Source organism: Belonocnema kinseyi, chromosome 10 (assembly GCF_010883055.1).
Source record: "Belonocnema kinseyi isolate 2016_QV_RU_SX_M_011 chromosome 10, B_treatae_v1, whole genome shotgun sequence".
NCBI lineage: Eukaryota > Metazoa > Arthropoda > Insecta > Hymenoptera > Cynipidae > Belonocnema > Belonocnema kinseyi.
Window position 1 is genome coordinate 28,227,489 of NC_046666.1, and position 24,206 is coordinate 28,251,694.

At 21.7% G+C, this 24,206-nt stretch overlaps 1 protein-coding gene across 2 annotated transcripts; it reads left to right on the forward strand.

The window, feature by feature from the left end:
• On the forward strand, positions 1-23,521 carry LOC117181488. Of its 2 annotated transcripts, none has more exons than XM_033374202.1 (5): positions 1-150; positions 6,428-6,648; positions 14,961-15,086; positions 15,154-15,363; positions 22,841-23,521. In XM_033374202.1, the coding sequence occupies exons 2-5, from the start codon at positions 6,501-6,503 to the stop codon at positions 23,518-23,520; spliced, it is 1,164 nt and encodes a 387-aa protein (XP_033230093.1). In that variant the 5' UTR covers positions 1-150; positions 6,428-6,500; the 3' UTR covers position 23,521. The 2 variants fall into 2 exon arrangements, with proteins under 2 accessions (XP_033230093.1, XP_033230092.1); XM_033374201.1 differs by having other exon boundaries at positions 6,450-6,648.
• Positions 23,522-24,206: the final 685 nt, after the last annotated feature.

A 24,206-nucleotide genomic window follows, 5' to 3' on the forward strand; every position in this document is an offset into this window, starting at 1 on the left:
GATTATGTTGGCATAAATGTTGGACATGCAGATTACGTGACAGCGGTGACAGTCAATAATGGACTTGTGCTGGATAATTGTGGATGATCAGGAACGAACATAACCTAACTTCCCGTCAAATTAATTGAGCGGAATGAGCAAAATCACCCTGTAAGTCTATATTTTTGAATTTAAAAATTGCCGAATATTTGCGATATAACAGGGATTAAAAATATTAGCATTTTGAACTACATACTTATATTTATTTAGTTCAAAAATAGATTTAGCCAATGCTGACGGAGTTTCTTGAAAATTACAAAATGATTTCAGAATTTTTTTCCTAAATTATCGTATATTTTTCTTGTTTTTGTGATTTCTTTTTTATCATAGAGTGGCAGTTAATCCAGGTTGGTCCTAGATTGGGAATATTATTATAATTTAAATTTTTAATTATTTTATTCCGTTTATAAAAGTTTCTAGGTTAAAAATATTACAAAAGATTCAGATAATTCAAATAAAAAAATTAGGTTTCTTCTAGAAAGAGAAGTTTCCAATATAATACATTAATTTTCAACTAAATAGTTAAAGTTTGAACTAAAAAAGGTCAATTTTAAATTTAAATAAAACGAATTGTCAACAACATTTTTTAAATTTTAAATTAAAGAAATAAATTTTCAATTGACTTTTTAAATTTTTCGCTAGGAACATTAATTTTCGACTTGAAAAAAAGTTAATTTTCAATTAATATATTAAATTTTCAACTATAAAAATTAATTTTTAACCAACAATGGAATAGTTAAATTTTCAGATGAAAAATTGAATTTTCAATAAAAAAAATGAATTTATAAATAAACAGAATAATATTGTACCAAAAAAAAATTAAACGATATTTTTGAATCTTTAACTAAAAACGAGACATTTTATAATAAAAAATAGAACACTTAAATTTTCAGTTAACCAATAATTTAAAAAAAAAAACACCAAAAAATGATTTTTTAAGAAATTTAAAAAATTGTTAACAAATATTTAAATTGTGACCTTAAAAAGATGAATTTCCAATTTAAAATAAACGAAAAACATTATTAAATTTTTTATTAAAAAAAACGCAATTGAATTCTTAAATAAACATTAATTTTCAATTTAATAAAACCTAATTTTCAACATAATTATTAAATTTTCAAATCAAAAAATAAATTTTCAACCAAAAATGGAATAGTTAAATTTTCAGATGAAAAATTTAATTTTCAACGAAGTTTCGACAAAATATTTAAATTTTCAATTTAAAATAAACGAATTGTCAAGAGGATTATTACATGTTTAATTAAAGCAATACATTTTTTATTGAATTGTTAAATTTTCGGCTAGAATAATTTTCAGCAAAATTATTAAATTTTCCACTCAAAAAATAAATTTATAAATAAAAAATAAAAATATTCTACAAAAAAAAAAAAATTTCAAACCATAAATGGACCAGTTAAATGTTCAGTACGCTAATAATTTTTAGCAAAAAACAAAAAAAACGAAGTTTCGACAACATTTTTAAATTTTCATCAAATAGTTAAAGTTTGAACTAAAAAAGGTGAATTTTTAATGTGAAATAAAGGAATTTTCAAGAGCATTATTGAATTTTAAATTCAAAAACTCATTTTAAACAAAATTATTAAATTATCAAGTATAAAAATTCATTTTTAACAAAAAAATGGAATAGTTAAATTTTCAGATAACAAATAATTTAAAGAAAAACACACCACAAAAATGAAGTTTTGACAAATTTTTAACAAATATTTAAATTGTGAACTGAAAAAGATGAATTTTCAATTTAAAATAAACGAATTGTCAATAGCATTATTGAATTTTTAATTTAAAAAATCAATTTTAAATTGAATTGTTAAATTTTCTGCTTGAAACATAAATTTAAATAAAAAAAAATATTTTTTAACAAAATTATTAAATTTTCAACTCAACAAATAAATTTGTAAGAAAATAAATGAATTTATAAATAAAAAAAATAATATTCCACCAAAAAAGACATATTTTCAACCATGTATTTGAATTTTCAACGAAAAAAGATACATTTTTTAATCAAAAATAAAACAGTTAAATTTTCAGTTAACAAATGATTTTCAGCAAAAAAAAAAAGAAGTTTCGACAACATATTCACAAAACTAATTTGGAAGAAAATTATTAAATTTCAACTATAAAAATTAATTTTTAACCAAAAATGGAATACTTAAATTTCCAGATGAAAAATTGAATTTTCAACTAATGGTTCAATTTTCAACGAAATACATACATTTATAAATAAAAAGAAAAATATTCCACACAAAAAAATTCAACTAAAAAATATACATTTTCTAATCAAAAATAGAACAGTTAAATTTTCAGTAAACAAATAATTTTCAACGAAAAATAACGATGTTTCCACAAAATATTTAAATTTTCAATTTAAAATAAACGAATTGTCAATAGCATTATTAAATTTTTAATTTAAAACAATAAATTTACAAATGAAATGTTCAATTTTCTGCCAGAAAAATTAATTTTCAATAAAAAAAAACTAATATTCAACAAAATTATTAAATTTTTAACTCAAAAAATAAAGTTTTAACTAATGTTTCAATTTTCAATGAAAAAAATTAATAAAATTAAAATATTCTATCCAAACAGACAAATTTTCAACCATATAGTTGAATTTTCAACGAAAAAAGATACATTTTTCTAATCATGAATGGACGAGTTAAATTTTCAGTAAGCTGATCATTTTCAACCGAAAAAATGAAGTTTCGAGAAAATATAAAATTTTTCAACAAATAATTAAAGTTTAAACTAAAACAGTTGAATTTTTAATTCAAAATAAACAATTGTCAATAATATTATTCAATTTTTAACTCGAAAAATAAATTTTTAATAAAAAAATGGAATAGTTAAATTTTTAGATGAATAATTGAATTTTCAACTAATGGTTGAACATTAATTTATTAAGTTGAAAATTTGACTATTTTTTTGAAAACTCATTTTTTCTTTTCAAATTTAAAATCAAATTTAATTGGTTGAAAATTGATTTTCTTATCTGAATATTTAAATATTCTATTATTTTTAAAAATTTATTTTTTTTTACTTGAAAATTCGTCCCTTTACTTGAAAATTCATCTTTTTGGTTAAAGTTCCTTTTTTTTTAGTTAAACATTAATTATTCAAATTTTGGTTTAAAATTCTTCTTTGTAGAATAAAAACTCAACTATTTTGTTGAAATTTTAATTTTTTTTTAATTCAACTATTTTGGTCAAATTTGGTCTTTTTTGGATGAATTCAACTGATTTTTGTTTACAATTTAAATATTTTCTAGTTGAAAATTCATCTTTTTCGTTAAAAATTCGTTTTTTTTCTGGTTGAAAATTAAGTTTTCAACTGACAAAATAATTATTCCAATGTTGGTTAAAAATTCACAATTTTTGCAGATTATTTTCTATTGATATATTATTTCTTATATTATATTATATAGTTATAATATATTTTTTACAATATAAATTACTGTTTTTAATGTTAAGTTATTGAGTGACATTTTTCGTCGATTTTTTACAGCTTTCTTTATAAATAATTTTTTATCTGAATATTTAGCTATTCTATTATTTTAGCAAATTTATCTTTTTTACTTGAAAATCCGTCTCTTTTCGTTGAAAGTCAATTTTTTCAGTTAAAAATTTGCGTTTTTGGTGGGAAATTATTTTTGTCAAAAATCATTTGTTTGATTCAAAATTTTAATATTATGTTTAACTTTGTTTTGAAAATTATTTTATTGCTGAAAATATAACTATACCATTTTTGGTTTGAAAATTGGTTTGTTTGGTTGAAAATTCTAATATTTTTTTGAAGCTTCGTTTTTTTAGTGTTGAAAATAATTTTTTTACTGAAAATATGATTTCCATTTTTGTTTAGAAATTAACTATTTTGTTGAAAATGTAATTCTTTTTTTGAAAATTTAACTATTTTGGTAAAATTTGTTATTTTTGTAATGAATTCAATTAATATTTAATTTAAATTAAATTATTTTTTAGTTGAAAATATTTTTTCGTAATAATATTTTTTATTCTTCTAAGTCTAGGGAATGGAAAATCACAATTTTTGCAAATTATTTTTTATTTGTTATATTATATTATATATTTATGATATATTTTTTACACTATAAATTACTGTTTTTAATATCAAATCATTGAGTGCAATTTCCCGTCGAATTTTTTACAGCATTTTTTAAAATTCTTTGCTTCATTTTCATAATATGATGAATTGCTAAGTGTAGATAAAACTCATTTCCTTTTTATTTAATTAAAAATCCATTTTATTTGTTAACAAATTTTTTATCTGAATATTTAACTATTCTATTATTTTATAAAATTTATCTTTTTCACTTGAAAATCCGTCTCTTTTGCTTGAAAGTTAAGTTTTTTCAGTTAAATATTTGCGTTTTTGGTGGAAAATTATTTTTATGAAAATTCAATTGTTTGGTTCAAAATTTGAGACGACTGAAAAATCTCAAATAATAAAATTCCCGACACTGTAAAATTCCCGAATTAGAAAATTCCCGATAAGAAAATTCGCGAATTATAAAACTGCCGAATTCGAAAATTCCTGAAATTAAAAATTCACGACAGTTTTAAATATTACCAAATTGGAAAATTCGTAAAGAATAAAATACCCGTCAGAAAATTGCCGAATGATAAAATTCAAGAAATTAAAAAATTAAAATTTTTTATAAATATATTTGATTGCAGTGTATAAATTCAGCAACTCTGTAGCTGTAAGCTAAATTCTCATTTTTTGAACTTGAAAATTGGATTTTTTTTAGAACTTCTAAATTTGTCAAAATTTGCTCTTCAAACCAAAAAAAAATCATTCTATTTTTATCGTATCTTATAACCTTTTTCAAACAAAATATATATAAATTTATAATTCGATTTTTGCGAACGTTTTTTGTATTTTTTCTTCAAATTCTTTGCCCATGAAATAAATGCGTCACTCAGAAAGATTTTATTTAAAATTATTGTTATTTTAAATTCAAACAATTTTCGAAATTTAAAAAATTAAAAATAATCGAATAAAATAATATTTCATTATTGTATTTGTAATCAATAAAAAAATATATATATAATTATTATCATTATATTAAATTTTTTTTTATTATTCGGGTTTTTTAATTTTGGGAAATTTTATAATTCGGCAATTTTATTCGAGAATTTAATTATTCGGGAATTTTATTATTCGAGAATTTTCTAATTCAGCAATTTTATCATGTCGGGAATTTTATTTTTCGGGATTATTCAGTCGTCCGCAAAATTTTGATGCTATGTTTAACTTCGTTTTTTTTTTTTAAATTATTTTATTACTGAAAATATATCGATACCATTTTTGGTTAGAAAATGTATCTTTTTTGCTTTAAAATCCGTTTTTTTTATTTAAAAATTCATTTATTTGGTTGAAATTTTTTATATCTTATTGAAACTTCGTTTTTTTAGGGTTAAAATAATTTTTTTACTGAAAATATGATTTCTATTTTTAGTTAGAAAAAAATGTTTAGTTAAAAATGTAATTCTTTTTTTGAAAATTTAACTATTTTCGTAAAATTTGATATTTTTTAAATGAATTTAATTGATATTTAATTTAAATAAAAATATTTTTTAGTTAAAAATCTTTCTTCGTAATAATATTTTTATCTTCTAAATCTGGGGAATGGAAAATAACAATTTTTGCAAATTATTGTTTATTTATTATTTATTATATTATATTATATTAAATATTTATAATACATTTTTTACACTATAAATGACTGTTTTTAATGTCAAATTATTGAGTGAAGTTTTACGTCGAATTTTTAAAGTCTCTTCTACTTGAAAGTCAATTTTTGTCAGTTAAAAATTTGCGTTTTCGTTAAAAAATAATTTTTCTGAAAATTCATTTGTTTGGTTCAAAATGTTAGCATTATGTTTAACTTTGTTATTTTTTTGTTGAACATTATTTTATTACTGAAAATATAACTATACCATTTTTGGTTTGAAAATTTATATTTTTTATTTTATAATCCGTTTCTTTTGTTTCAAAATTAATTCTTTTTTTACTGAAAAAATGATTTCCATTTTTGGTTATAAATAAATTATTTTGTTGAAAATGTAATTCTTCTTTTGAAAATTCAACTATTTTGGTCCAATTTGTTTTTTTTTTATGAGTTCAATTGATGTTTAATTAAAATAAAAATATTTTTTAGCTGAAAATCTTTTTTCGCAATAATATTTTTGATCTTCTAAATCTAGGGTAATGAACAAATCACAATTTTTGCTGATTATTTTTTATTCATTTAATATTTATTATATTATATATTTATAATATATTTTTACGCTAAAAATTAATGTTTTAATGTCAAATTATTGTGTGGAATTTCCCGTTGAATTTTTTCCAGCATTTTTTAAAATTCTTTGCAGCATTTCCATCATATGATGGATTGCTAAGTGTGTATAAAGGTCGATTCGAGAATGGAGCAACCGATAGGAGGTATAAACCCTTCTCATCAGCAGGGGCAAATTATTAGAAGAGAAGAGCCATGGTACGATAATAGAGGTATTGATGTGCCTCATCAGCAGGAAATTCAGGCTTCCTACTGCAAGTATGAAACTGATATGGGTGAGTTGAATAATATTTAATTATTCGCCAGATAATTCAGCACTTTATCAGGATGGCTGCGGTTCAGATAAAATCAGGGATTTTTTTTATCAGGGAAAAGTCAGGGATTTCGAAAAAATGGGTTTTTCTTTAAATAATTTAACCCATGGGTTTTTGGGACGACTGAAAAATCCCGAAAAATAAAATTCCCGACACAGTAAAATTCCCGTATTAGAAAATTCCCGAATAATCAAATTCGCGAATAATAAAATTGCCGAAAAATAAAAATACCGATTTGGAAAATTCCCAAATAATAAAATACATGAATAATAAAATTACCGAAAAATAAAAATACCGATTTGGAAAATTCCCGAATAAGAAAATTTCAAAATTATAAAATTCCCGATTTGGAATATTCCCGAATAATAAAAATTACGACAGTTTATAATATTACCGAATTGGAAAATTTTATTGATTTTATTGATTACAAATACAACAATAAGATATTAGTTTCAAAAATTATTTTTAACATATAAAATTTCGAAGCTTATTTTATTAATTAAAAATAGCTATAATTTTAAATAAAATATTTCTAGTTAACGCATGTTTTTTTAATGTTCACAGTATTTGAAAAAATACAAAAAGCGTTCGCAAAAATAAAATTAAAAAATAATATATATATAAATTTATATTACGAGTCTGTTTGAAAAACGTTACAAGGTACGTAAAAAATTTACCGAGATTTTTTTTCCAAGCGCAAGTTTTCAAAAATAAAAAATTCTAATTGTTAAAATTCGGGAATTTTCCAATTTGGATATTTTATAAATCGGCAATTTTCTGTCGCGAATTTTATTATTCGGAAATTTTCCAATTCGGTAATATTATAAACTATCGGGAATTTTACAAATCGGTAATATTATAAACCGTCGAGAATATTATTATTCGGGTATTTTGCAATTCGGGAATTTTAAAATTCTAAAATTTTACTATAAGAAAATTTTATTATTCGGGAATTTTCCAATTCGGTATTTTTATTTTTCGGCAATTTCATTATTCGTGAATTTTATTTTTCGGCAATTTTCCAATTCGGTATTTATATTTTTCGGTAATTTTATTATTTGGGAATTTTCCAAATCGATATTTTTATTTTTCGGCAATTTTATTATTCGCGAATTTGATTAATCGAGAATTTTCTAATTCGGGAATTTTACAGTGTCGGGAATTTTATTTTTCGGGATTTTTCAGTCGTCCTGGGTTTTTCATTTTTTGAATTAATTATAATAATTAATTAATAAATGATTAGCTTATTAATAATTGCATTCACCATTTTTTAAATATAGTAATTCATATATTATATTTATTAATTATTGGTTATTGAATTCAGGTCTTAATTCTGATTTTTCTTTTTAAAAAATTCCAATTTTTTCCCTATTTTCAAGAAAATTTCCCCCTTTTCGGGTCTTTTTGCTAAAATTCTAATTGAATTAATAGAAACGAATAAGAAAATTCAATTATTTTTTATAGAAAGTTCTTTTTCGCTTAACATTTTTCTATAATACTTTTGATTCAGAATTAATCTTTTTAAGTGAAATATTCTATTATTTTTGTTTGAAAATTTAACCATTTCGTTGATAATTCATATTTTTTTGTTGAAAATTAACTTTTATTGAAAAATTATCTTTTCGGGATTCGAAATCCAATTTTTTTCTAAAACCTTCGATTTTTTAACTGAAACTCAATCCTGTTTATGAAAATTGATATTTTTTGGTAGAAAATTAATTTTTTTTAATCGTTTCTTTTCTGGTAAAAATATTTAAATTTTTTTAATCTAAAAATGCAACTGTTTGGTTGAAAATTAATAATCTGTTTTGGTTGAGGATTCAACTATTTTGTTAAACATTAATTTTTTTGGTTGAATATTGATAATTTTAGTTTGAAATTCACCTCTTCGGTTGAAAATTCGTTTTTATTTTTGTTTGAATATTAACCATTACATTTCTCGTCGAGAATTTATCTTTTTTAAAGTTCAGTAATTGTCTTGAAAATCATGTACTATTTCGTTTAAAATTCATTTCTTCTTTTCAAATTTAAAATCCAATTTAATTGGTTGAAAATTGATTTTTTATCTAAATATTTAAATATTCTATTATTTTTGAAAATTATTTTTTTTTACTTGAAAATCCGTTTCTTTTGGTTGAAAATAAATTTTTTTCAGTTAGAAATTTGCCTTTTTGGTGAAAAATTATTTTTGTGAAAATTTATTTGTTTGTTTGAAAATTTTGGATGAATTCAAATGGTTTTTATTTGATATATTTTTAGTTGAAAACTCGTGTCTTTAATTGAAAATTCATCTCTTTGGTTAAAGTTTCGTTTTTTTTGTTAAAAATTAATTATTTAATTTTTTGTTTAAAATTCTTCTTTGTAGAATAAAAACTCAACTATTTTGTTGAAAATTTAATTTTTTTAACCTAATTATTTTGGTAAAATTGTATGAATTCAACTGATTTTTGTTTACAATTCAGATATATTCTAGTTGAAAATTCATGTTTTTATTTGTCAATTCATCTTTTTCGTTAAAAATTCGTTTTTTTTCTGGTTGAAAATTAATTTTTCAACTGACAAAATAATTATTCCAATTTTGGTTAAAAATTCACAATTTTTGCAGATTATTTTCTATTGATTTATTATTTCTTATATTATATTATATATTTATAATATATTTTTTACACTATAAATTACTGTTTGTAATTGTTAAGTTTTTGAGTGATATTTTTAGTCGATTTTTTACAGCTTTTTTTATAAATAATTTTTTATCTGAATATTTAACTATTCTATTATTTTAGAAAATTTATCTTTTTTACTTGAAAATCCGTTCTCTTTTCGTTCGAAGTCAATTTTTTCAGTTAAAAATTTGTGTTTTTGGTGGGAAATTATTTTTGTCAAAAATCATTTGTTTGATCAAAAATTTTAATATTATGTTTAACTTTGTTTTGAAAATTATTTTATTACTGAAAATATAACTATACCATTTTTGGTTCGAGAATTCATTTGTTTGGTTAAAAATTTTTATATTTTTTTGAAGCTTCGTTTTTTAAGGTTGAAAATAATTTTTTCACTAAAAATATGATTTCCATTTTTGTTTAGAAATTAACTATTTTGTTGAAAATGTAATTCTTTTTTTGAAAATTCAACTATTTTGGTAAAAGTTTTTTTTTAATGAATTCAATTAATATTTAATTTAAAATAAAATATTTTTTAGTTGAAAATCTTTTTTCGTAATAATATTTTTTATTAAATATTTTTTGGTAGAAAATTAATTTTTGTTTAAATACATTTCTTTTCTGTTAAAAATATGTTTATCTTTTTAATTTAAAAATGCAACTGTTTGTTTGAAAATTAATAATCTGTTTTGGTTTATGATTCAACTATTTTGTTAAACATTAATTTTTTTTGGTTGAATATTGATAATTTTAGTTTGAAATTCACCTCTTCGGTTGAAAATTCGTTTTTATTTTTGTTTGAATATTAACTATTACATTTTTCGTTGAGAATTCATATTTCTTAAAATTCAGTACTTTCTGTTACTTTTTCTGTTGGTTAAAAATTGATCTTTTTGGTTAAAAACACAAAAACTTTGGTTGAAAATTAATTTCTTCGGTTGAAAATTTAACTATCTTGTTAATAATATATTGTTCTTAATAATGTTTTTAACTCTAAACATTCCATTTTTGGTTGAAAAATTATCTTTTCTCTTTGAAAATTCAATTCTTTGATTGTAAATTTAAAGAGTTTGTTGGAAATCTATCCATTTTTTTTAGAAATTCACCTTTTTTGTTAGAAAATTTATCATCTTCTAGGTTGAAAATGTATTTTAAAAAATAATACAAACACATAACTTTGATTGAAAATTAAATCTTTTTTAATTCGTTGTTTTTTAGTTGAAAACTTATTTTTTCAGGGAAAATTTATATTTTTTTGTGTAAAATTTATCTTCGTGCTTGACAATTGAACTATTCGGTTAAATTTTTTTTAAATTTTTTGTTTTTGACACATTGTGGTTGAAAATTGATCTTTTCTAGTTGAAAATTTATTTCTTATGTTAAAAATGTATCAATTTTGTTGAAAATTCATTTGTTTTATTAAAAAATTTACCTTTTTTGTTAGAAAATTTTTCTTCTTGGTTGAAAATTCATTTCTTTTGTTGAAAATTTAACTTTTTAAAAAATTGTTTTGTTAGATAAAAATTAACTTCTTTGTATAAAAAATTAATGATTTTGTTGAAAATTCATGTATTACGTTATAAATTCTTTTTTTTTTTTGGTTAAAAGTTTATAACTTTGGTACCAAATTTGGCTATTTTGGCAGAAAAATAATGTTCTTCGTTGAAAATTCAACTCTGGTTTAAAATTGATCCTTTTTTTATTTAGTTTTTTTGTTTTCAAAATAATTTTTTTTAACTTAAAAGTGATCTTTTTTAAAAGAAACTTCACGTATTTTTATAACAAATTAATTTTTAAGTTGAAAATTCATCTATATTTTTGAAAATTGATCTTTTTTAGTAGAAAATTAATCTTCTAAGTTGAAAATTTATCCCATTGGTTGAAAATTTAACTATCTTGTTGATAATTCGTTTTTTTCTGGTTCAAAATAATTTTTTTAATTTAAAATTTATCATTTTTAGTAGAAACTTTATATATTTTTTTACAAATTTACTTTCCTTGGTAGAAAAATTAATTTTCTTGGTTAAAAATGCATTTTCTTTAAACTTATCTCTTTTTGTAGAAAATCAATCTTCCGAATTAATATTTTATCTCTGGTCGAAAATTTATCTATTTGGTTGGAAATTGCTTTTTTCGTGAAAAATTAATTATCTTGTTTGAACAAAAACATTTAATTTCTTTGGAAATTAATTTTTATTTTGATATACAATAGTTGAAAGTTTGTCTCGTTAATTGAAAATTTAAGTATTTTGTTGAAAATTTTTTTCCGTTTTTTGTTCAAAATAATGTTGTAACTTAAAATTGATCTTTTTTAGTTGAGACGTCCTGTATTTTGTTAAAAATGTATCTTTATTGGTAGAAAGTTAATTTTCTTCGTTGAAAATTCATGCTTTTGTTGCAAACTTTTTTTTTAAGTAGAAAATTTATATTTTTGTTAAAATTTTAACAATTTAAAAAAAAAATTCTTTCTTAGCAGAAAATTAATTGTCTTGATTGAAAATTCATTTCTTTTTTTTTTTAATTCCTATCTTCTCGTAAAAAATTAATCTTCTTAATTGATAGTTTATCTCTTTGGTTGAAAATTGAAATATTTTGTTGAAAACAATTTTTTTCTTGGTTCAAAATAATGTTTTGAACTTGAAATTTATCTTTTTTAATTTGATGTAATTTAAAAAATTTGCATTTCTTGGTAAAAAATTGATCTTTTGGTCTTTGAAATTTAATAAAATACAATTGTTTGAAAATTTCTTGGTAGAAAATTAATTGTCTTATTTGAAAATCATGTAATTTATTGACAATTTCTTTTTAGTTGAAAATTTACCTCTTTGGTAAAAAATTTCGATTTTTTTTTACTGAAACTCTTTTTTTTTTGTGGCTAAAAATAATTTTTTAACTAAAAATTGATCTATTTTAGTTGAAACTTTATTTATTTTGTTAAAAAATCACCTTTTTTGGTAAAAAATTAATTTTCTTGGTTGAAAATGCATGTATTTTGTTTAAAATATATGTATTATTTTGAAAACTTATCTTTTTTTGCAGAATGAATCTTCCTAATTAATATTTTATCTTTTTGGTCGAAAATTTTAGTATTTTTATGAAAACTTGTCTTTTTTAGTATAATATTAATCTTCTTAGTTGAACATTTATTTCTTTGTTTAAAAATTTTACTTATTTGGTAAAAATTCCTGTTTCTTTGTAAAAAATTAATGATCTTTGTTGAAAATTCATTCCTTGGGGTATAAATTATTTGAAAATTTGCCTCTATAATTGAAAACCTAAGTATTTTGTTGAGAAATGTTTTTTTTTTTAAATAATTTTCAAACTTTAAATTGATCTTTTTTAATTTTCGCAATTGAAACACTTATCTCTGGTTGAAAATTTAAGTATCTTGTTAGAAATTTGTTTTGCTTTTTTGGTTCAAAATAATTTTTTAACTTAAAATTTATCATCTTTTATTGAAAATTCATGTATTCTGTTGAATGTTTGTCTCGTTTGATATAAAATTAATTTTCTTTATTTAAAATACATCTCTGGTTGACAGTTTAACTGGTTTGTTACAAAATGTTTTGTTTTTTGTTTAAAATAATTTTTTAATTAAAAATTGATCTCTTTATCTTTATCTTTTTGGTTAAAAATTGAGATATTTGATTAAAAATACGTTTTTGTTTGTTGAAAATAATTTTTCAACTTAAAATTGATCTTTTTTAGTTGAGACTTCATGTATTTTGTTAAAAATTTATCTTTCTTGGTAGAAAGTTAATTTTCTTCGTTAAAAATGCATGTTTTTTTTTTTTAAATTAATTTTTTCAATTGAAAATTCACGTATTTTGTTGAAAGATTATATTTTTCGGTTGAAGATACATTGCTGTGTAGGTTGAAAATTAATTTTTTCGTGTAAAATTCATTATTTGTAGCAGAAAATGAAAAAAAATTTTTTTGATCATTTGTCTATTTTTTTTGAAAATTTGTTTTTTTTTTTATTTGAAATTTTTTTGCTTAAAAATTTTACAATTTTTTCGAAGATTCATGTATTTTGTTGAAAATTCAGATTTTTTAAATTCCTTACTTTGGTTGAAAATGTACCTTTTTTTGAAACTTCTTTTTTTAATTCAAAATTAAGTTGTTGTTTTTTTTCGTCTCTAAATTTAATTATTCCATTTTTTGGTATTTTTGGTATTTTTTATTGAAAATTTAAGTGTTTTTTTTTTAAATTGATCTTTCTTGGTAGAAAATTGATGTTTTTAGTTGAAAATATATTTTTTTCGTCGAAAATTGAAGTATTTGATTGAAAATTCGTTTTTTTTTGTTCAAAATCATTTTTAAAATGATATTTTTTAGTTGAAACTTTATTTATTTATTTTGTTTAGAATGTATGTATTTTGTTGTAAACTTGTCTATTTTATTTGAAAATTAATCTTCCTAATGGAAAATTTATCTCTATGTTTGAAAATTCCACTATTTTCTTGAAAATTGCTCTTTCTTCGTAAAAAATTACTTATCTTGTTTGAAAAAACATTTGATTTGTTGGATATTCATTTCTTTTGGTATAAAATAGTTGAAACTTTGTCTCGTTAATTGAAAATACATGTTTTTTGTTGAAAATAAATTTTTTAGTAGAAAATTTCTATTTTTTATTGAAAATATAACTTTTTTTTTTGAAAATGTATCTTTCTTGGTAGAAAATTAATTGTCTTGGTTGAAAATCATGTAATTTGTGGAAAATTTATTTCTTTTGTTAAAAAATTAATCTTTGTAATTGAAAATTTATTTCTTTGGTCGAAAATTTAAGTATTTTGTTGAAAATTCTTTTTTTTTGGTTCACAATTATTTTTTAAATTATAAATTCATCTTTTTTAATTCAAACTTTATGTATTTTGTTAAAAATTCACTTTTCTGGGTAAAAAATTATTTTTTTTTAAATTAAAAATGCATGTATTTTGTTTAAAATCTATTATTTTGTTGGAACGTTATCTTTTTGAGTAGAAAATTAATCTTCTTAGTGGAAAATTTATCTCTATGGTTGAAAATTTAACTATTTTCTTGAAAATTCCTCTTTCCTCGTAAAAAATTAATGATCTTGTTGGAAAAAACATTTATTTTGTTGGAAATTAATTTTTTTCTGTATAAAATAGTTGAAATTTTATCTTTTTAATTGAAAATGTAAGTAGTTTGTTTAAATTTTTTTTTTGTTAAAAATAATTGTTCAAATTAAAATTGATCTTTTTTAGTTGAGACTTCATGTATTCAATAAAATTCAGTTACATCAATTTTGAATAGTTTAAACATTTTAATGATTAAACCAAATTTATTTGTAATTTAAAAAATAAATTAACATTTTATAAATTTAATTTTTTAATTTAAAAAACTTTTGAGTCAATCAACAATCATTTTAAAGTTAAATAATTGTTTATATGATTGATTTCCAAGGTACAAGGTTGTTTTTAAACCTGAAAGAAATATTTATTAGTCACGAAAAGTGAAAAATTGTTCAGGGAAAAGTTGGGGAATTTCGAAATTGGGATTTTTTAGCAATCCAGCTATACTAAATTTCCTAAAATATTTTTTCCAACGAGAAACCGGCTCATTAGGATAATATTTTTGCAAAAAAAAAAGTTTCAGGAGGAAATTTTGTAGAGATGCCAATAGCTGCTCAGTGGTGGCGAGATACTTCGACTGTTCCTGCAAATCCATTACGCCCGGATGAAGGACCAAGTGGAGTTCCTTCATATCCTGTAATAGGTAAAAAAATTTTTCTTATTACTAAAAATATGATTAATTTTTTAATATATTTTTGGTACGATCTTAGGTCACATGGTGGATCCACAATCTTCGATAATTTTACAAACGGCAGTTGAAGAAGTAGTCCTTAAAAAAGGAGCGAAGATGAAAATGAAAAAATTCAAATCTTCGAAAGAGGCAAAAGACGCTATTAAACGTTCTAAACATCCTGAGAAGTGGAAGGTGAACGTTAAGAAAAATGCGAGATTGAGAGGGGAACAATATATCGGTGTTGGAGGTAATTTTCACGAATTAATTTTTTTTTTAAGGCATAACATTTATTTCTATTATCGTTTTTTTTCTCGTTTTTTACGCCAACTGAAATAAATAATAATTTTTCTTTGAAAGAAAATTCTTTTTACTACTTTTTGAAGGTAATTTTGAAGTAGCAAAAGTGGTGGGTCTTGCATCCGATTGTAAATTGATTTTCCACCAAGAAAATTAATTTTCTATCAGAAAAAACACGAATTTTTAATAAATTACATGATTTTTTACTAAATAGTCTAATTTTCAACCAAGAAAATTAGTTTTTCCCGAGAAAATACGAATTTTGATCAAAATGCATTAAATTTGCAACGAAGTAGTTGAATTTTCAAGCAAGAAAATTTAGTTCTCTACCGGAAAAGACGAATTTTTATCAAAATACATACATTTTTATCCAAGAAAATTAAATTGCTACTAGAAAAGATGAATTTTCAACAAAACACATTAATTTTTTATTAAATAATTGAATTTTCTACTAAAAACGCTTTTTTTTTTACAAAAAAAATATGAATTTTCAACGAAATACATACATTTTTAACTAAAGAGTTAAATTTTCAACGATGACAATTAATTTTATACGAAAAAAGATGAATTTTGAACGAAATAGTTGAATTTTCAGGCAAGAAAATTTAGGTTTTTACTAGTAAAGACGAATTTTTATCAAAGAAAATTAATTTGCTTCCAGAAAAGACGATTTTTCAACAAAACACACTAATTTTCTAATCAATAATTGAATTTTCTACCAAAAAATATGAATTTTCAAAAAAATACACACATTTTTAACTGAATAGTTAAATTTTTAACCATGACAATTTCCTATAAAAAAAGATGAATTTTCAACGAAATAGTTGAATTTTTAACCAAGAAAGTTAATTTTCTACCAGAAAAGACACATTTTCAACAAAATACATTAGTTTTGAAACGAATAGTTCAATTTTTTTTACCAGAAACCAAATTTTTTAATAAAATACATCAATTTTTCGACTAAGTAGTTCAATTTTTAACACAGAAAGTCGATTTTCCATCAGAAAAGGTAAATTTTCAACAAAATACATAAATTTTTAACCAAGAAAAGACTTTTTTTTGCAACAAAATGCATGTGTTTTAACAAAGTAGTCGATTTTTCAGTTATGAAAATTAATTTTATTTAAAAAATACGAATTATTAACAAAATACACAAATTTTCAAGCAGGAAAATTAATTTTTTACCAGAAAATACTTTTTTTTTGCAACAAAATGCATAATTTAAAAAAAAGTAATTGGATATGCAGTTATAAAAATTAAGTTGATGAAAAAAGACGAATTTTCATCAAAATACATACATTTTTAACCAATAAATTACTTTTTTGCAATAAAATGCATAATTTTTAACAGGGTAGTAGAATTTTCAGTTATGAAAATTATTTTATACAAAAGAAAAAGAATTTTCAACAAAATATATACATTTGTAACCAAGAAAATTAATTTTCTACTAGAAATATAATTTTCAGCTATGAATATTAATTTTATACAAAAAAAGAGGATTTTTCAACAAAATATATACATTTTGAACCAAGAAAATTAATTTCTCACTAAAAATTACGATTTTTCAACAAAATACACAAATTTTTAACCAAGAAAATTAATTTTCTAACAGAATAGACTTGTTTTCAATAAATACATACATTTTCAATCAAGGAAATTAATTCTCTGCCAGGAAATATGAATTTTAAACAAATTACACGATTTTTTTCTGAATAGTTTAATTTTCAACCAAGAAAATTAATTTTCTACCATGAAAAGACGAACTTTCGACAAATTACATAATTTTTAACTAAATAGTTGAATTTTCAACCTAGAAAATTAATTTTCTACCAGAGAACACGAGTTTAAAAAAGAATATTCAAGTAGTTCCAAGAAAATTGATTTTTAGTCAAAATAATTAATTTTCTTTTAAAAAAAAGAATTTTCAACAACAGCAAAATTAATTTTCTACCAGAATAGACTTATTTTCAACAAAATACATACCTTTTCAACAAAGAAAATTTATTTTTTACCAAAGAAGATGAATTGAAAAAATGTATATATAAGTATTTCCATTTTTATCCAAGAAAATTGATTTTTAGCCAAAATAATTAATTTTCTGAAAAAAAAAGAATTTTCAACAATATACATAAATTTTTAACAACAACAAAATTAATTTTCTACCAGAAAATACATGTTTTCAAAAAAATGCATAATTTTTAACTAAGTAATTAAATTTTCAGCAATGGCAATTAATATTGTACAAAAAAAGACGATATATCAACAAAACACACAAATTGTAAACCAAGAAAATTAATTTTCTATCAGAAAGGACTTGTATAGCAACGAAGTGCATAATTTTTAACGAAGTAGTTGAATTTTCAGTTATGAAACTTAATTTTATACAAAGACAGACAAATTTTCAACAAAATATATATTTTTTGAACCAACGAAATTAATTTTCTAAAAAAAATAATACTTTTTTTTTCAACAAAATGCATAATTTTTTAGTTAGTTAAATTTTCAGCCTTGACTATTAATTTTATACAAAAAAAGATGATACTTTAACAAAATACACAAATTTTAAACCAAGAAATTAATTGTTTACCAGAAAATACTTTTTTTGTAACAAAATACATCATTTTTAACGAAATAGGTGAATTTTCAGTCTTGACAATAAATTTTATACAAAAAAAGACGAATTTTCAACAAAACGTATATATTTTCAACCAACAAAATTAATTTTCTACAAAAAAAAAATGTGTTTGCATCAAGATGCATAATTTTTAACTAAGAAGTTGGATTTTCAGTCTTGAATATTAATTTCATACAAAAAGAACGAATTTTTAACAAGATACAGACATTTTAAACCAAGACAATTAATTTTCTATCAAAAAAACAACTTTTTTGCAACATAATGCATAATTTTGAACTAAGTAGTTGAATTTTCAGCCATATCAATAAATTTTATACAAAAAAAGCGACGAATTTTCTACAAAATACATACATTTTCAACCAAGAAAATTAGTTTTCTACCAAAAAAGAACAAAAGGAAAATACGTTTTTTTTTTTGTAAAAATGCATAATTTTTAACTCAGTAGTTGAATTTTCAGTTGTGACAATGAATTTTATACCAAAAAAAGACGATATTTCAACAGAATACACAAATTTTAAACCAAGAGAATTAATTTTCTATCAGAAACGACTTTTTTTAGCAACCAAATGCATAATTTTTTACGAAGTAGTTGAATTTTCATTTATGAAAATTAATTTTATACAAAAAAAGACAAATTTTCAACAAAATATATATTTTTTCAACGAACGAAATTAATGTTACATCAAAAAAAAAAACTTTTTTGGAACAAAATGCATCATTTTTAATGAAATAGTTGAATTTTCAGTTATGAAAATGAATTTTATACTAGAAACAGACGAATTTTCAACAAAAAATATGTATTTTTTCTACCAATAAAATTAATTTTCTTCAAAAAAAATTCTTTTTTTTTCAACAAGAAGCATAATTTTGAACTAAATAGTTGAATTTTCAACAATATATATATAAAATAAAACAACTCTTTTGCAACAAAATGCATAATTTTAACTAAGTAGTTGCATTTTCAGCTTAGACTATTAATTTTATTTAAAAAAAGATGATACTTGAACAAAATACACAAATTTTAAACCAAGAAAATTAATTGTTTAGCAAAAAATACTTTTTTTGTAACAAAATACATCATTTTTAACGAATTAGTTGAATGTTTCGTCATGAAAATGATTTTTATTCAAAAACAGACGAATTTTCAACAAAAAAAAAAATATATTTTTTTTTCAACCAAGAAAATTAATTTTCTACCAAAAAAACAAGTTTTTTGCAACAAAATGCATAATTTTCAACTAAGCAATTGAATTTTCAGCCATAACAATAAATTTTATTTTAAAAAAACGACGAATTTTCTACAAAATGCATATATTTTCAACCAAGAAAAATAGTTTTCTACAAAAAAAAGTTTTTGAATCAAGATGCAGAATTTTTAACTAAGTAATGAAATTTTCAGTCTTGAATATTAATTTGATACAAAAAAGAACGAATTTTTAACAAAATACGCACATTTCAGACCAAGAAAATTAATTTTTTTACCAGAAAAAACTTGTGCTTGCAACAAAATGCATAAATTTTAACGATGTAGTTGAATTTTCAGCCATGACACTTGATATTGTACAAAAAAGACGAATTATCAACAAAGTACATGCATTTTCAACCAAGAAAATTAATTTTCTTCAAAAAAAAATCTTTTTTTTTAACAAAAAGCATAATTTTGATTTACGCAGTTGAATTTTCTCTTATGAAAATAAATTTTATACATGAAACAGACGAATTTTCAACAAAATATATTTATTTTCAACCCACGAAATTAATTTTCTACAAAAAAAAACTAATTTGTGAAAATCTACATCATTTTTAACGAAATAGTGAAATTTTCAGTCATGACAATAAATTTTATATAAAAAAACGTGAATTTTCAACAAAATATATATATTTTCAACCAATGAAATTAATTTTCTTCCAAAAAAAATCTTTTTTTCAACAAGAAGCATAATTTTGAACTAAGTATTTGAATTTTCAGTCATAACAATAAATTTTATACAAAAAAAGACGTATTTGCAATAAAATGTTTACATTCTCAACCAAAAAAATTAGTTTTCTACCAAAAAAGAAAAAAGGAAAATACATTTTTTATCAATAAAATGTATCATTTTTAACTCAGTAGTTGAATTTTCAGTTGTGAAAATCAATTTTATACAAAAAAAGACGAATTTTCAACAAAATATATATATATTTTCAACCAACAAAATTAATTTTCTAAAAAAAAAAGTTTTTGCATCAAGATGCAGAATTTTTAACTAAGTAATTAAATTTTCAGTCTTGAATATTAATTTGATACAAAAAGAACGAATTTGTAACAAAATATACACGAATTTTAAACCAAGAAAATTAATTGTTTACCAGAAAAAACTTGTTTTGTAACAAAATCCATAATTTTTAATGAATAAGTTGAATTTTCAGTTATGAAAATAAATTTGATACAAAAACAGACGAATTTTCAACAAAATATATATATATTTTCAACCAACGAAATTAATTTACTACAAAAAGATTACTTTTCTTCCTATAAAATGCATCATTTTTAATGAAATAGTTGAATTTTTAGCCTAGAATATTAATTTTATAAAAAAGACGAATTTTCAACAAAATACACGAATTTTAAACCAAGAAAATTAATTGTTTACCAGAAAATACTTTTTTTTTAAACAAAATACACCATTTTTATACGAAATAGTTAAATGTTCAGTTATGACAATACATTTTATACAAAAAGACGTGAATTTTCAACAATATATATATATATATATATTCAACCAACGAAATTAATTTACTACAAAAAAGTACTTTTTTTGCGACAAAATGCATAATTTTAACTAAGTAGTTGCATTTTCAGCTTAGACTATTAATTTTATTTAAAAAAAAGATGAATTTTCAACAAAATACACAAATTTTAAACCAAGAAAATTAATTGTTTACCTAAAAATACTTTTTTTGTAACAAAATACATCATTTTTAACGAAATAGTTGAATTTTCAGTTATGAAAATGAATTTTATACTAGAAACAGAGGAATTTTCAACAAAAAATATATATTTCCAAGTAATGAAATTAATTTTCTACAAAATAACTGTTATTGCAACAAACTGCATCATTTTTAACGAAATAGTGGAATTTTCAGTCATGACAATAAATTTTATACGAAACAAACATGAATTTTCAACAAAATATATATATTTTCAACGAACGAAATTAATTTTCTACAAAGAAAGTACTTTTTTGCGACAAAATGCATAATTTTCAACAAAATACACCAATTTTAAGTCAAGAAAATTAATTTCTTACCAGAAAAGACTTTTTTTTAAACAAAATACATAATTTTTAACGAAATACTTGAATTTTGTTCAGTCATAATAATAACTTTTATACAAAAAAACGTGAATTTTCAACAAAAAATATATTTTTTCAATCAATGAAATTAATTTTCTTCCGAAAAAAAATTCTTTTTTTTCAACAAGAAGCATAATTTTGAACTAAGTAGTTGAATTTTCAGTCATAACAATAAATTTTATACAAAAAAAAGACCAATTTGCAACAAAATGTGTACATTTTCAACCAGTGAAATTAATTTTCTACAAAAAAACTTCTATTGCAACAAAATGCATCATTTTTAACGAAATAGTTGAATTTTCAGTCATAAAAATAAGTTTTATACAAAAAAAAGACGAATTTTCAACAAAATATATTTTTTTTCTACCAACGAAATTAATTTTCTACAAAAAAAAAATTTTGCAACAAAATTCATCATTTTTAAATAAGTAATTGAATTTTCAGCCTAGAATATTAATTTTATAAAAAACACGAATTTTCAACAAAATACACAAATTTTAAACCAAGAAAATTAATTATTTACAAGAAAATAATTTTTTTGTAACAAAATACTTCATTTTTAACGAAATAGTTGAATTTTCAGTTATGAAAATGAATTTTATGCTAGAAACAGACGAATTTTCAACAAAAAATATATATTTTTTCAACCAATGAAATTAATTTTCTTCCAGAAAAAATTCTTTTTTTCAACAAGAAGCATAGTTTTGAACTAAGTAGTTGAATTTTCAGACATAACAATAAATTTTATACAAAAAAAAAACAATTTGCAAGAAAATGTGTAAATTTTCAACCAATGAAATTAATTTTCTACAAAAAAACTTCTATTGTAACAAAATGCATCATTTTTAACGAAATAGTTGAATTTTCAGTCATAAAAATAAGTTTTATACAAAAAAAAGACGAATTTTCAACAAAATATATATATTTTCTACCAACGAAATTAATTTTCTACAAAAAAAAACTTTTTTGCAACAAAATTCATCATTTTTAAATAAGTAGTTGAATTTTCAGCTTAGAATATTAATTTTATAAAAAACACGAATTTCCAACAAAATATACAAGTTTTAAACCAAGAAAATTTATTATTTACAAGAAAATAATTTTTTTGTAACAAAATACTTCATTTTTAACGAAATGGTTGAATTTTCAGTTATGAAAATGAATTTTATACTAGAAACAGACGAATTTTCAACAAAAAAATATATATTTTCAACCAATTAAATTAATTTTCTTCCAAAAAAAAATTCTTTTTTTTCAACAAGAAGCATAGTTTTGAACTAAGTAGTTGAATTTTCAGACATAACAATAAATTTTGTACAAAAAAAAGACCAATTTGCAACAAAATGTCTACATTTTCAACCAAGAAACTTAATTTTCTACCCAAAAAAAAAAAAAACAAAAAAAAAAACGAAATTGATTATTCGTTTTTTGTCTGATTGAGCAAAAATGTTCCTCAGGCAAAGTTGTACCAGCAAAAGTAATGGGTCCTCCATGCGACTGCAGAATGCGCTGCAACGACAAAATAGACGAAATCGCTCGAGAACAGTTGCATGGTGTCTTTTGGAAGACCTGCACTTGGGAGCAGCGAAAACAGTATATCGCCCTCCTCGTGAAAGAGTCGCCCAAACAAAGAACTCGATGTCGTGGCGACGTCAAGTCGGAAAATCGCAGACAAGTCACCTTCACCTACTCGCTGCTCATAAACGGCGATTTCATGACTGTCTGCAAAAGCATGTTCCTCAGCACATTCTCCGTTTCCGAGAAATTTGTGCGTCACGCGATGGACAAGAAGAGGACTTCCCCGGGCGGAATTATCGGCCCGGATCAGCGTGGTCGGCACACGCCGAAAAGCAAGAAGAGCGAGGCGGTTCGAGAGCGAATTCGGGAGCACATAAAGTCTTTTCCGACGGAAAAGTCGTCCGATCCGAAGGAGCGCGGCCAGAGATGGCTGGAGGCGGGTTTGAGCATAGCCGGGATGCACAAACTTTACGTGAGCAAATGCCGCGAGGACGGCTTGCCGGAGAGCGAGATTGTCAAGGAGAGCTACTATCGAGAAATGTTCAAAGCGGAGTTCAATTTGGGCTTCAAGTCGGCCAAGACGAAGAGGGATTTTGACAAGGATCAAGAGTTTACATAGTGTTTTTACATAGTTTTACATAGGGGTTTTTGGAAAAAAAAATTAATTGTAAAGACTGCAGAGATTTATTTGTAAGTAATTCTGACAAAACGTGGTAAATCTACTTTCAGGGTGTACAGGAAATCCGGGGAAATTATAGAATGTTAGTTTTCTATCAGAAAATAGGAATTTTCAACAAAAAATATCAATTTTTAATGAAATAGTTGAATTTTCAACCAAAAAAGAGGATTTTTCAACAAAATTTAATAAATTTTAACTTTATGTTGAATTTTACAACGAAGAAAATTAATTTTTTTTACCAGAAAAGATGAATTTTCAACAAAAAACAATTTTTTTAAACCGAATTTTTAATTTTCAATAACAAAAATTAATTTTTTTATTAGACAGGATGAATTTTCAACAAAATGTCATACATTTTCAACTATTTTATCGAATTTTTAACTAAGATAATTAATTTTCTATCAGAAAATACGAATTTTCAACAATAAATATCAATTTCCAACGCAATAGTTGAATTTTCAACCAAGAAAATTAATTTTCAACCAAAAAAGAGGATTTTTCAACAAAATTTAAAAAGTTTTAGGTTTATGTTGAATTTTACAACGAAGAAAATTAATTTTTTTACCAGAAAATACGAATTTTCAACAAAAAATATCAATTTTTAATGAAATAGTTGAATTTTCAAC